Source organism: Lycorma delicatula, chromosome 4, assembly GCF_047948215.1.
Source record: "Lycorma delicatula isolate Av1 chromosome 4, ASM4794821v1, whole genome shotgun sequence".
NCBI lineage: Eukaryota > Metazoa > Arthropoda > Insecta > Hemiptera > Fulgoridae > Lycorma > Lycorma delicatula.
Window position 1 is genome coordinate 158,047,673 of NC_134458.1, and position 13,664 is coordinate 158,061,336.

The 13,664-nt window shown below is 35.5% G+C and overlaps 1 protein-coding gene across 1 annotated transcript in view; it reads left to right on the plus strand.

Annotated features, from left to right (window-relative positions):
* Nucleotides 1-13,664, plus strand: part of Vps8 (vacuolar protein sorting 8) — a 112,466-nt gene that overhangs the window by 10,574 nt on the left and 88,228 nt on the right. Inside the window, exon 4 of the mRNA XM_075364591.1 lies at nt 8,149-8,255. Coding sequence (XP_075220706.1) covers nt 8,149-8,255 — 107 coding nt within the window. The remainder of the gene's footprint in view (nt 1-8,148; nt 8,256-13,664) is intronic.

Below are 13,664 nucleotides of genomic sequence, written 5' to 3' on the forward strand. Positions count from 1 at the left end.
AACTCAGTGTGCCATGGGTCCTCCGGCACCACGCCCTGATGTCCCCAATAAGGCAGTGGGTCCACCTACCCATTGTGGTCCGATCCCACCACTCCTGCCATGTTTGTGCGATCTCTTCTAGTTCTTCAGCAGAACACTTCCTTTCCTCTAATGGGAGTGTTCTTAGTTCCCTAGTTCTGCTACGTCGCGTTATCATCAAGTCTACATGCGGGAATCCAGCAATCACCTCAACTGCCTCCCTGGACACCATCCTAAGTAGGCGGCCACTACTCTGATGCAACACCTCCTATGGATGGATTACAATTTACCCCTGTACTTAGCAAATCTAACAATGCCCGCCCACAACTTGGTGCCATATAACAGGGCTGAATAGACCACACCAGTAAGCAATTGGCTCCTATGTTGGGAGGGTCCTCTTGTATTTGTGAGTAGGCTAGCAATAAATCTCCTCATTTTCTCCGCCTTCTCACAAGCCCGGAGTACATGCGTACTAAATCTTAGTCTGGAGTCAACCCAGATTCCCAAGTATTTTATGGACACCTGAGACACAATTTCTTGCTATCAAGGATGAGACGTAAAGTTGGCCTACTCCTGGCGGCAGAGGCCACCACCATCTCCGTCTTTTCAGGAGCCAACTTCAGTCCTACCCCAGCCATCCACTCACTAATCCTTGCATACGACTCAGTTATTTTGCCTACAGCTTCATACCTTGTTTCCGCCTCCACTAGCAATGCTGTATCATCTGCGTAGCCAAATAATGTAACCGTTTGTGGGAGAACAACCCGAAACACTCCATTATAAGCCATGTTCCAGAGGGTCTGTCCAAGATCCAACCCCTGTGGCACCCCTCTATCGATGTTCTTCTCAACATACTCATCATACAGTATAAAGGGCGTCCCCTGCAGACGTACTTACATGGGAGAACTTTGCAGGCTTTTTCAAGACAATTGGCAAGACATGTGGCCTTCCCCTCTGTCACGGAGACCCAACATACTACACTTAGGTCAAGCTGTGAATATAGGTTGTCCATCACTACCAGCTCTGGTGCCAGCGACTGTCATCAAGATCACTTTATGATCGCTGGTCGTCCCACCTGCTTTGCCAGATTCCTAACAATTCCTCTTCTATTTCAGCAGAAATTCTCTTTTCAGCAGGAGATAGAAGTCCCAATGCTTGGAGTCTGTTTCTTTGCTCAATCGGCAGGTCTATAAGAAAAGGCCAGCCAAGACCTCAGCTGCCTTCTTAGAAATTCTATGGCAAGCGCAGATTATCCGTAAACAGCATCTCCTTGTGAAGCCTCGAGTTATCCTAAATATTTCGCGTACTTAATGATGCTCCCCCACAATTCACCTCTGTACAGCTTCGTGGTATATGCAACTCCCACCAGCAGTCTTCTCCCCAACTGGGTTGGGCCACTGCAGTTGGGTAAGAGTCCAGCAACCAACCTCATTGTCTTCTTCACTTTGGCAGCCACCTCAACGGCCTGTGTTCCAAACTGGAGCCTCATGTCGACCCAGATCTTGAGGTATTTAATGACAGGTCTGGCTTCGATCCATCTTCCCTCCAAGGTGAGTCTCAGCTTCGGGTGTTTCTTGGTGAAAAAAATTGCCTACATCTCAGTTTTATCAGGGGTAAGCGTGAGGCCCACCCCTGCCATTCACTCTTTGATGGCTTGATAAGCATTGTACTCTTAGTGGTGGCCTCGTGAACTATGTCAATCTCTACCGTCAAAGTGAGGTCATCTACATAAACCACCAGGGTCAACCCCAGCAGAAGGGAAACGTGGAAGACCCCGTTATAAGGCAACACCCAGAGAGTTGGTGTGAGGACCAACTCCTGTGTTACTCCTCTGTATAGATTACACTCAGTTGTTGTTGCATCTTCCAGGCAGCAAACAAGGCTACGCCCAGTTAGCTATGACTTGTTCATCTGTCGGAGTTACAGTGGAATTCCGCACTCCACTAGTGACCCCATTATTGCGACGTGAGAAATACAATTGATTGTATTTCTCACGTCAAGGGTGATGAGAACACATATTGCCCTTTGGCTCCTCTTCACAGCTCTCCGCAACCTGGCACACCACCCACTGTGTCAATAGCGAACTCCCTTCCAGAAGCTGTATTGGCTGGCAGAGATTCCACCCACTTTCTCCACCACCTTGGATATTCTATGTTGGAGCATATGCTCTACCTCTGTAATTACCTCATTCCATGTTTTTCGTTTTGCCTCTCGAATGTGTGATGCAAGGTCCTTCTTGTATTGGGTCATACATATATCCCTCAGGACAGGAAAACAGCTCTAGTCATTTTCCTTCTGGCCACTAGACACACCCATCTCTTGTTGGCAATCTCCAACAACCACCAATAGATGGGTGGTCGCCCTTTTCTAATATGTCTCTGAGGGAGTCCGCTGCAGGCCACCTCTAACAAGGACACTAGTCTGGTGACCTTCTCTTCCACTGAGCCAGGGGCGCAGACTTCACTTAGTCAAGCACCTCTACGAAGGCAGCTGGGTCTAGATTCCGAGTACTCCACCCAACAAATATGGGAAGGCCATCCCCGCCGTTTCCCTCCTCCAAGATCACCATGACAATAGGCTGATGATCACTTCCAGATAGGCCTTCCCACACCCTCCACTCACAGACATGCAAGGCCTACTCAGAACTTACAAACATAAGGTCTACCGCAGATCCAGTTGTGCCCCTCCTGAAGTTATGGATACCGCCCATGTTCATACAAACCAAATCCAAAGTAGCAGCTGTATCTGCAAGGATCCTTCCTCTGATACTCGTCCTGGCAGAATCCCAACCTGTAGATCAGGAGTCTCCCCCCAGAAAAGCAGGACAGTGCATAAGAATGCCTCTGGCCAAAGCAATCAGTGCCTCCTCAAATCTTTTGATTGTAATATTCGGCGACATATAACATGAATTAAGCTTCTATCGAGGTGCACATTATTTACAAATACACTGCAACTAAGCCACAAAGCCGACCCCCTTCCCTCATCACTGGATAGCAACCATCCAGGTCGAAGGCAGGTGTCATATGGCTCGGAGATGAGCATAACATCTGCGTCCATCTTAAATGAGTATCCGGCCAGCAGGTCATTTGCCAGCCTAGCATGATTTAGATTAATCTGGATGATCTTCATTTTCATGCAGCTATGCAGCCGGCCCTCCCCCGACTTTCCTCAACTGCCTCTTTTCTGGATCCTCTAGGGCATCAGGAAGTGCCTGTTCTGTGTCCCTCAGTTCTGCAGGTCAAGCACCTTGCTGCTGCCTTACAATCTATGGCTATAACCCTTGGCTCTGCAGTTGAAGCAAGAACCTGACCTGTCTTCCCCTCAGCATCTGGCTGTATGGCCCACTTCAATGCACTTGAAACACTACAGGGGCTGCTCCACGGTGTCAGCCCTGCATGACACCATGCCGATCCTTACGCAACTCTTCTGTACTATGTGCACAACCAAGGAGGCCAGCAGTCTGCAGATTGCAATATTCATCTTTCTGTAATTGGGTCGCATCATAATCTGTAAGTCATTAGTCGCTCAGGGTTGATCACCTTTATTACATCCTCCGCCTGCATATTGCCCTCTAGATCACATGTGCGGAGAGCAACAGTTCTGGTCCTTGACTCTACAGTGTCATCCTTGATGACAGTCATCACTGCCTACTTAAACGTCCCAGTGTTTTTAACCTCCCCCTTAACTTTAATCACCATACATTGTCCAGATTTATGTATGGATAGTATCTCTGTTGTGCCTATAACGCCAACATCTTATCTCATGGTTTTAAGTAAGTCTGCATATGACGTATTAGACTCTAGAATAAATGTCTCCATCCTATGCATTTGTTCCACCAGTGTTTTGCCCCGCCAGACAGAGGGAGTTTTCCCACTAAGGATGGTGACAAAGTAATTACATCTCACCCTCCTGCCTTCGCACTAGTATTTTTCTTATGTATACTGCAGTATCCCCTCTGTAGATCTCAGATTAAATGTCTTCAAGGTTCCCTCTGTTGTTCTTACTAACTTTCTGAAACATGTCAACCAGTGCCTGGGCGAGATCGTTCTCACTACTGGAATCAACAAAGACCATGTGAAAAACATTCCTAATCAGTATCCGTTCTCCCAACTCTTCACCAATAAGCATTGCCTCCATGGCTGCCGACAATACATTTCCCCTGCTACTAGTCTTAGGGTGCTCATTATCCATGCTGTGTGAGGATGCCTCATCACCAAGCTGTCTGTCAGTCTGCCCTCAGTAATCTCTTTGATGTCCATAACTGCTACTGTGTTCTTAGGGGGTGGGGGGGGGGGTCACTCCTGTCCAGAATTTTTGTGTATATGTTACAGTAGGCCTTCCTGGGCCAATTCCTTTTAATAAAGTCAGTCATATCCTCCACCCTGACACCATTGTCCAATCCATCTAGTATTGGCACCCTGTAACCACTGATGTCTGGGTAGTTGCCTCAACCATTTGGTTCTTCCTGAACCAAACCGGCTGAAGTATAAACCAGTTTCTGTAAGTCTTTCACGGCAGCGATGAACTTCGTATTTGTTTCCTTTATAGTTCTTTTAACATTTTTATCTATGTTTTTCCTGAGTTCTTTGGCTAGCGTTTCAAGCTGCCAGACAATCATCTCCATGTCAAGGAGTATGTCCTCCTCCTCAGTGAAGGACTACCTCACCTTCATCCGTTTGGATCCCTTCCTGCCCTCTGCAGTCACTCTTGGGTCGCCCTCCACCAGCAGGTCAGATGTTACAGCACCAGAAGCAACACCAGGATGGGCAGATCCTCCATTGCCTCTTGTCTTGACATTGTAGGCTCAGGGGCGACTTGCAGTTCTTCTGCCGGCTTCCCTTCCATTATTATGGAGGGGCCGGTAAGATAAACAAAAATAAAATATGTTAAATATTCTAATTAAATATCAATAATGTAGCTTGAGTAATCAAGTTACTAACTAAGCTATCACTTAAACGGATACCACCAGTAAATAATATAAAATTATAATCAGTACTGAGAAATATTCTATTTAATATTATCTCACGAGATAAGATAATATTATAATATTATTAAGTATTGTCAATTAACTAATAAAAGAGACAATGTTATTGATAGATAACAAAATCTTCAGTCCTCTATGAAAATAGCAAAAATATATCCTGTATTGAGGCATAAAGCCAATCTCGTAAAAGGCAGAATAAAAAAGTAATTTCATTAATCAGTCAAAAAATTCACAAGACACTTGCGTTAAAATTCCACCAATCAATCCCATTCGTCTGTAGCAAAAAAACAAACTAAAAATAATAAAATCTCAGAGCAAACGAATTACACGTCCACACTGTGAGTTCATCCACTCAGTTCTCTCTAAAGAAATCCTAAGCTATCTTATAATTTTTTAAAATTTAATTGATATTAAAAAATTGGTTACGTTTGTATTTTAAAATTCAATTTTTCATTTCCCATAAAATTTTAAATAAAAGTTGAAGATTATTTGTAGAAATGATACCCTTATACTACGTAAAGCTGCATTTTCCATTTCCAAGCTTCAAATTTCTGATGTGTAAAATTTTACCAACTTTTAACCAAAGTAATACCCATTTGAACTTTGTTTTTAAAAATAATGTTTATTTTTAAGGAGATGTTTTTAGAATACATATTTTCGTAAATTTTTTTAATACCTTTTAGCTGGAGTATCAACTCCCTAAATATGCCCTATGAATTTGGTGTTTGTGATAATAGTAATAATAATGAAAAAACAAGCCGAAATTCATATTGTATAATTTGAAATATAATTAGTAAAACTTATATTAGTAATAAACAAATAATGTATTTTTAAGTTATGGTGCTTAATTTTAAACATATTTTGTTTTTGTTTAACCAGTCAGAAGTTAAATTTTGGTACTTATGAATTAGCCCGTCGACCAGTAGATTGCAAACTTTTGGGTTATTATATATCACCTGATATAACCATTATATTACCATTTATATTTATTTATTTTATTTTATAAATATAATTTAAACAAACTTAACCCACACTCGTTTCACTCACTAACCTTGACTAATTAACACAGTAATGTTTTGAGTATTTAAATAATAAAGTCCGTAATTATTGTAATTATTTATTATTTAAATAATCAAAACTTCACTGTTAATTAGTCGAGATTAGCAAGCGAGCGTAAATTAAGCTTGGTTAATTTATATCTATAATTGTAAGCAATAATGCTTATATTTTTAATATATAAAATATGTTAATGATTCTGTACTTCAAAGTTACAGGATTATTATGTTTATGGTTGACAGGCTAATACATAAGTACCTAAATTTTTTATGGAATTTATGAATACATATATACTGGCAATCTGGACTGCATTAATTTACCACTTACCACATAGAATGTGTAAAGAAATTACATTTAACAATGAAATTTTGTCATTAGAAAAAGAATTTCAGTTTAATAAATCTTTATGGCTGTGCTAATACATTACTTCAATTTTTTAACACGAAACAACCAGGCAGGTTATTAATTCCTGTAAAAAACAAATTAAAAAAAAAAATTACACTATAGTCAAGTATAGAAATGTTTATGAAACTTGTGAAAGGTGTAAAGAAGATAGACTTAACATGCACAATCTTGTAGAACATGACAAACTGTTATGTGACAGTTATCTAAAGGTCTTATTGGAGCATCACCAGATAACATAAGGAATTAATGTGTTAATCTGATGTGCCTCAAATGCAGTTAGCAAAGGATCACCTCTGTAGAACAACTGTCTTATTGATGATTTCAATGACAGTATGGTATCTAATGTGATAAAGCTTCTTTTTCATAATGATCACTTGCTAATTTCATTATATTCACTTCAACCAAACTTCATAAAAACACATGGCTTGGTCTTTTACTGTAAAACAGTAAAACGTTTAAATGGCTTTTCTGCTTATATTTTTGTATAGTAGTTTCTTTACTACTAAATTAGTAAGAATTTAATGTTATATGATGTCTATTCAGAGAATAACTGAACTTTTTTCTCTGGTTCTTGTAGAGCTGTTTTGAAATATGTGATTGGCATCACTGCATAATATAGAAACTGACAAACAATTGCCCACTACCTGCGTATTTCTACAATAAATAGTTTTTGTGTAATTTTATTTAAAGTAGGTGTTGTTTGGTGCCTTTGGTGATTTTTGCCACAGTTAGCTTACACGAGTACCAAATCACACAAAATGGTTAGACTTATAAAGAAGGCTTTCTGAGCCGACACAGTGCTATGAGTTAGTCAAGCATTTTAAAAGTAGTCAAGAATTTATCAAAGACTATGTTCTTCCAGGAAGTCAATGTAAATGGCACATCCCACATTGCCCAAGTGGACGATTTGGTGAGGTCAAATCAACATTTAACAGTTCACAAGTAAGCAAAAGTGACTTTGACTTCAGCAGTAATGTCACCAAACCTAACTGAAAAACTAGAAATGCATTTTGTGTTCCAAAACTCTTGCTACAAGAGCAGAAAGACAATTGTGTAGCAATCTGTTGTAAACTTCTGAATTGGGCAAATGGTGACAAAACCTCTTGTTTATGATGATTACCGGTCATTAGTCATGAGTGTATGAGTTTGATGAGGAAACAGTCTTATTTATCGCAGTGGGTTGAAAAGCTGTTGAAAACAAAGATGATGTAGACAGCTTTTTTTTTACTTCATAGGCTTTGTCAACACAACTTTGTCATGAAAACTCTTATTTCTTTCATCATGACGATGCATGAACCGGCTTGCATGTCACTGCTTTTTATAAAAAAAACAGTCATTGTCATTCCTCACCCACTGTACGTAGCTGAACTTAGTGATGATTTTTTAATTTATAAAATCCAAATTACTATTAAAAGGACAGAGATTAGAGTCTAAAATAATTAGTAGAATGTTCTGAAAGCTATTTCAAAAGTGTATTCTTGGGCTGCGTCTTATTAAGTGGAAGGGATGTTGGGAAATTTTTTACAAGACAGAGACTACTTTGAAGGAATCTAATATTGTAAATATTCAATAAAAGGTTTTTTTTAAAAACACAAAAAAAAAACAAATATTTATATCTTGTACAGGTTGCTTTTTATTTAACTTGTTTTATTTTTAATGATTCATTAATTTTCTTTTTATTGTAGGAGAGAGTTAATGCAGGTAAGCCAACTGTTATGGCCGTAACAACTATGGTTAGTGTTGGTACTGCCCATGGCCTTGTTCTTTTGTTTGACTCATCACAGACTCTGAAGTAAGTTAAATATTTTCATTTGTTTTTTTTACATAGGTATCTTTTCACATGAATTATTTTTTTTCTTTTTATTAGATGGTTATGTTTTAAGAAAAATATTTCATTAACCTAATAAGGAAATATTTGTTCTGATTTTCTTTGATTGTTATTTAAATAATATTACTAGTATGATTAGTAGATCGATTCACTTCCCAAAAAGTCAGACTAGGATGAAATTTTGCACAGTCATTCTTTCCACAGTCTAGAACCATAAACTAATCAGCTGAACTAAATTGAAAAGGGTTTGCCATTGTTATTAACAAATTAAAAAAAAAAATTGTTTTTTTGCATATATTTTTGTTAATTTTGCTTGCAGCTCAGTTTAAAAACAGCATTAGAAAGCTGAGGAAATTTTACACAAATCCCATTTTAAGCACATTTTTCTATGAACAAAATTAATTACGCTAGTGCAAAAAACAATATTGACAATATTTTGGGAGAGAGCGGTTGTGGCCAGCATGTGACGACAGGTGCGTGCTTCATTAAATTATCTCATGCTTAAATTAAACAAATTGAACCAAATAAAAAGTGAATTGAAAGGAGATAGTTTTGTAAACCAAACAGTCAAAAAATGTATTTATAATTTTAATATGTACATATTGTGTACACGTATTAAGCTGTTAATGCCTGTTTTTTAAGCAATATGCAGTAAAATAAACAATTATCATTTTAATGCAGTTTCTTTTGTAATTTTATTTTTAGATACTATTTTTAATTAGTGTAAGAAGTATAAATAATGCCAGACATTTAGTTCTGTAAATGCCACATATTTGAAGATTCCATTTTTTGAAAAATTGTCTGTTGCTAAAAACCGCTTAATTTTAATGTGCAATATTGTTATATTAGCAATATGGGGGACACTTCAATTTAGGCTTATTTGAAAGCTTAAATCAACCACTTTAAGATGATGTATTCAAACTTTAGAAAATATTAGGTTTTATTGCTATAATTTGCAATAATTATTAGCAAATTTAGATGCTGGTTACCAAACCATGAAATTGACCAATAAATAAATGTATGAAAATATTATAAACAATTAATTTATTATGCAGCCATTTACAGGGATTGTAAAGTAAGTTTAGTTGTTTTAGAAAACACCTTTTTTTAGATATTTAAAATTGAAATTTTTAGTACTTATTTAATTAATTATAATAATTTAGCTCATTTTTCATAAAATCTACTTAAAATTAATGTGAAATTTAATATTATAAGTTATTTCAAGGTAGAATGTCATGCAGTAGTCTGACCTCATTTGAACATGAGTAACTGGTGTATATAGATAAAAAATGGTTGAGAGAGATTGGAAATAGCAGGTGCGCACTGTTCCCCCTCTTGTAGGTTACTAATGATTAAAAATTGACATAAAAAGTGTCTGTATTGCAAAATTTCCTAACATGCACTTATTTTTGCTTCTAGAAAAATATGCTCAGTATGAAATTTATGTCAAATTTCCTCAGATTTTATATTCTGGTTTCTAAATTAAGTTGCAAGCAAAATTTAAAAATACATGAAAAAATTTTTTTTTTTTAGTTTGTTAATAAGAATGGCAAAACCTTTTCGATATAGTTCAGTCAGTTAGTTTATGGTTCTAGACTATGGAAAGAATGATTGATCAAAATTTCATCTTGTCTGATTTTTTGGAAAATTTTTGTAGATTTTAAGGTATATCGATCGTACTATACATATGAGCAACTCAGTTGAGTCATTGTTTGTTTATAGTATATGTATGACATAAATTTAGGAAATAATTTTTGTTACATTTGTAAATGTTACAGGTAAAATAACAATGTGCATCAAAATAAAGTGAACTAAATTTTACCTATTTCTAAGTCATTTTATTACAAATAATTTTATTTTATTTTTAACTGGGTCAGATAGTTGTGAAGTGGATAATCCAGAGTCTATTGGGTTATTAAAAAATAAATAAAATAAATTTATTGCATATAAAATTATAAATTTATTATGGGATATATTAAATAAATTTTTTTCAGTTGTATTTTTTTTTGTTGTGATTAAATTCAATATTGAAAGTGCATATTAAAATTAATAATATTTAATGTTACAAATTCAGTGGGAAATTCTCTAAAGCAAAGGGAAATTTTTAATGGTTGCATACTGAACGCTGTTATGCAATATATACATTTTACAACTGTTCTGTACAATTTACTACATTCAACTTATACTTAATTTATAAAGTTTATTTTATAATCCCATTTTTTTTACATTAAAAACATCATTATGACTCAATAAGGACTTGAAAATATGTTGTTTTTTTTAACTTAGATTCATTGATTAACAAAACTTGTAAAAAAAAAAAAAATTAAAAGTGTTTTCAGATTTGATTTTTTTTTTAATTCTATTTTTTTGAGGTTGAAATTTGATTTTTCTTAACTTTATTGTTCTCTTTTATGCTGAAGTGATGTCATTAAAAATGTTCAGAACTTATCTTGAAAAATTGCCAGTTAATTGTCTAAGAGATTGCTTGATATTGGTGCCTGTCAAGGCTTATTAATCCAATTTAACAGATCATTTCAGCAGTGTGACTGAAAATGTTTCACCCAAATTGCTCTTAACTGAGTAAAACTGTTGTCGTTGATGTCACTTAGAACATGTTGGATTATGCCATTAACTGTAATTCTTTCTAAGACCATAATAATCATTGATATTAGAAGTTGGACATATGGATACAATCCACAAACTATGGCATAATCATCAGAGTTGTAGCGTTGAATCTTTCCTAGGCCAAAAACCGCTATATACAGGTAAAAAGCTAAATCAAAGAGGTGATAGTTTTTTTTTATTTTTGTGGAGTTTTAAATGCTAACTCTCTTCAAGTCTAACAGTTGGATAAATATTATCAAAATGTTTTTTGGTGTTATCATGTCAGTGGTTCCCATAAAAGACCATACCTTTGGAAAATGGTAAACTTAACATAATCTTATCTCTACAATTTCACATACTTAGTTCTGAATGTTTTAGCTCATGTGTAACAGTCATTCAGTCATTGTTTTGCAGTCTTTTTTTATAAAGTTCAGTAATTTTAGATTAATTTAATTTAAATACATGTTTGTATTATAGTTTTCATCCAAGAAAAATTAAAATGAACTTTTGAATCTTCATTGCAGGTTAACCAAAATTTAGGAACGAGTTTACTTATCGTATATTGTGTATAAATTATTTACTGTGTTTGAGATAACTTGTATGTAATCTAAATAAATAAGAAATTGAATTTGATAAAATGTGCATTGATAACGTTTTGCTTAGGTGTTGTGTACATTTAGAATTATATAATATTATTATATTTATTAGGTAATGATGAAAAGATATGAGTTTATTAACTCAAAGTAGTTTGTAATAATTGATTACTAAATAATTTCCATTATAAAGACTTGTAAAAAAAATAATTATTTCTTTTTTTTTGTTTAATATTTATTTATCATGTTAAGAAAAAGTTATTTTATAGTTACAGATATTTCAAATTAATAATCAGATTTTTATACTATTAACTGAAATGCATGGTGATACAATGCTCCCCAATTATACTCTGGATAAAAAACAACAGCTTGTTATTTTTATTAAAAAATATTATTTTTCTGAAAGAAAGTGTTTTTTATGCAAAAAAATAATTTGATGGAGTTGCTTAGAAAGATATTGAAAAAACACAATTCAGAACTGCTTGGTAAAATGCTTAGTAATTTTCCCACTACAGAGGACAATAAGGAAAAAAATAAACATTTATCAATGATCCATTAGCATACTTTAATAGTTTTTAATAAATTAAAAAATGTACTTTTAACCACATCTAAGATAAAGATTTTTGTTCACTGAATAGATATAAGCAATAATAAACAGTTTGAGTAGTAATAATGGATATGATAAAAAATAAAAATGTCAGTGATGATGATGATGAAGATGAAAATGATAATGAAACAAATGTTCCTACTGTCAAATAAGTGTTTGATGGAACTTAAGTGGGAATCAGGTATTTCAAAACAGTTCAGAAATCATACATTTATAAAGTAAATACTTAAACTAAAAAAATGGATTTTTTGGTAAAAAAAAGTAGTGTTAAAACTAGCCTACAACAATTTTTTATCTTTTTACAATTTTTAAAGTACTACATAGCTATTTATAAATTAACCTCCAGCCAAGTATTACTGAAAAAACTGCTTTTCATAGCAACATACCCATAGTGCTTGAATATTGTCGTACATACAGTCAGTTGCCATTTTATTCTGTACCACTCTAGTAGTATATGGTGAAATATGTGTAGTGATTGTTATGATATGAGGTGTGTGAGAAAAGTAATGAGATTGGTAACACTGCGAGCGATCTGGCAACGCTGTGTCTACCGGTCTGTGCTAGACCGGTTTGTTCATCCCTTCCAGATGCTCAGTACGAGTTTCAACTTCGTTCAGCCAGCACATTATTTTTGACAGTGCCATCAGTGAAGTTGTGTTTTTGTTGCGTGTTATGAAAATGGAGCATTGGAATTTAGAGTGACGTTGTGCAATCAAGTTTTGGGTTAAACTTGGCGAATCCGCGAGTGTAATCTTTGAAAAGTTGAAACAGGCCTATGGGAAACATTGCTTATTAAGAGCACAAGTTTTCCACTGGCGCAAATCATTTTTGGAAGGCCGAGAACATGTTGAAGATCAACCTCGCTCAGGGAGACCTTCAACTTCAAAATCTGACGAAAACGTTGAGCTTGAGGGTTCTTGTGAGATCAGACTGTCGTTTAACAATAAGGATGATGAGCGAACAGTTAAATTTAAACACTTTCACCGTACATCAAATTTTGACAGATGATTTGGACATGCAAAAGGTTTGTGCGAAATTGGTGCTGTAAAACCTCACCAACGGAACATAAGGACAATCGAAGAAACGTGTGTATTGATCTTCTTGAGAGGATTGACAACAACCAAGAATTCTTCAATCGTGTGATTACAGGTGATGAATCCTGGATATTCGAGTATGATCCTGAAACAAAGAGGCAAAGCAAAGAGTGGCACACTCCGTCATCTCCTTGACTGAAAAAATGTTGAATGAGCAAATCAAAGATCAAAACTGTGCCGATTTGCTTTTTTGACAGTAGGGGTATCGTGCATAAAGAATTTGCTCCTGCAGGACAAACTGTCAACCAAGTGTTTTACAAAGGTGTCCTTGAAAGGCTCAGGAAAAGAGTGACTCACGTGAGACCAGACATTGCAGACAAGTGAATGCTTCATCATGGCAATGCCCCGTGTCACAGCCATTTCCATTATGGAATTTTTGACCTCAAAATGCATTTCTACGATTCCTCAACCTCCTCATTCACCTGATTTGAGTCCTTGTGACTTTTTCCTTTTCCCGAAATTGAAACATGTCTTA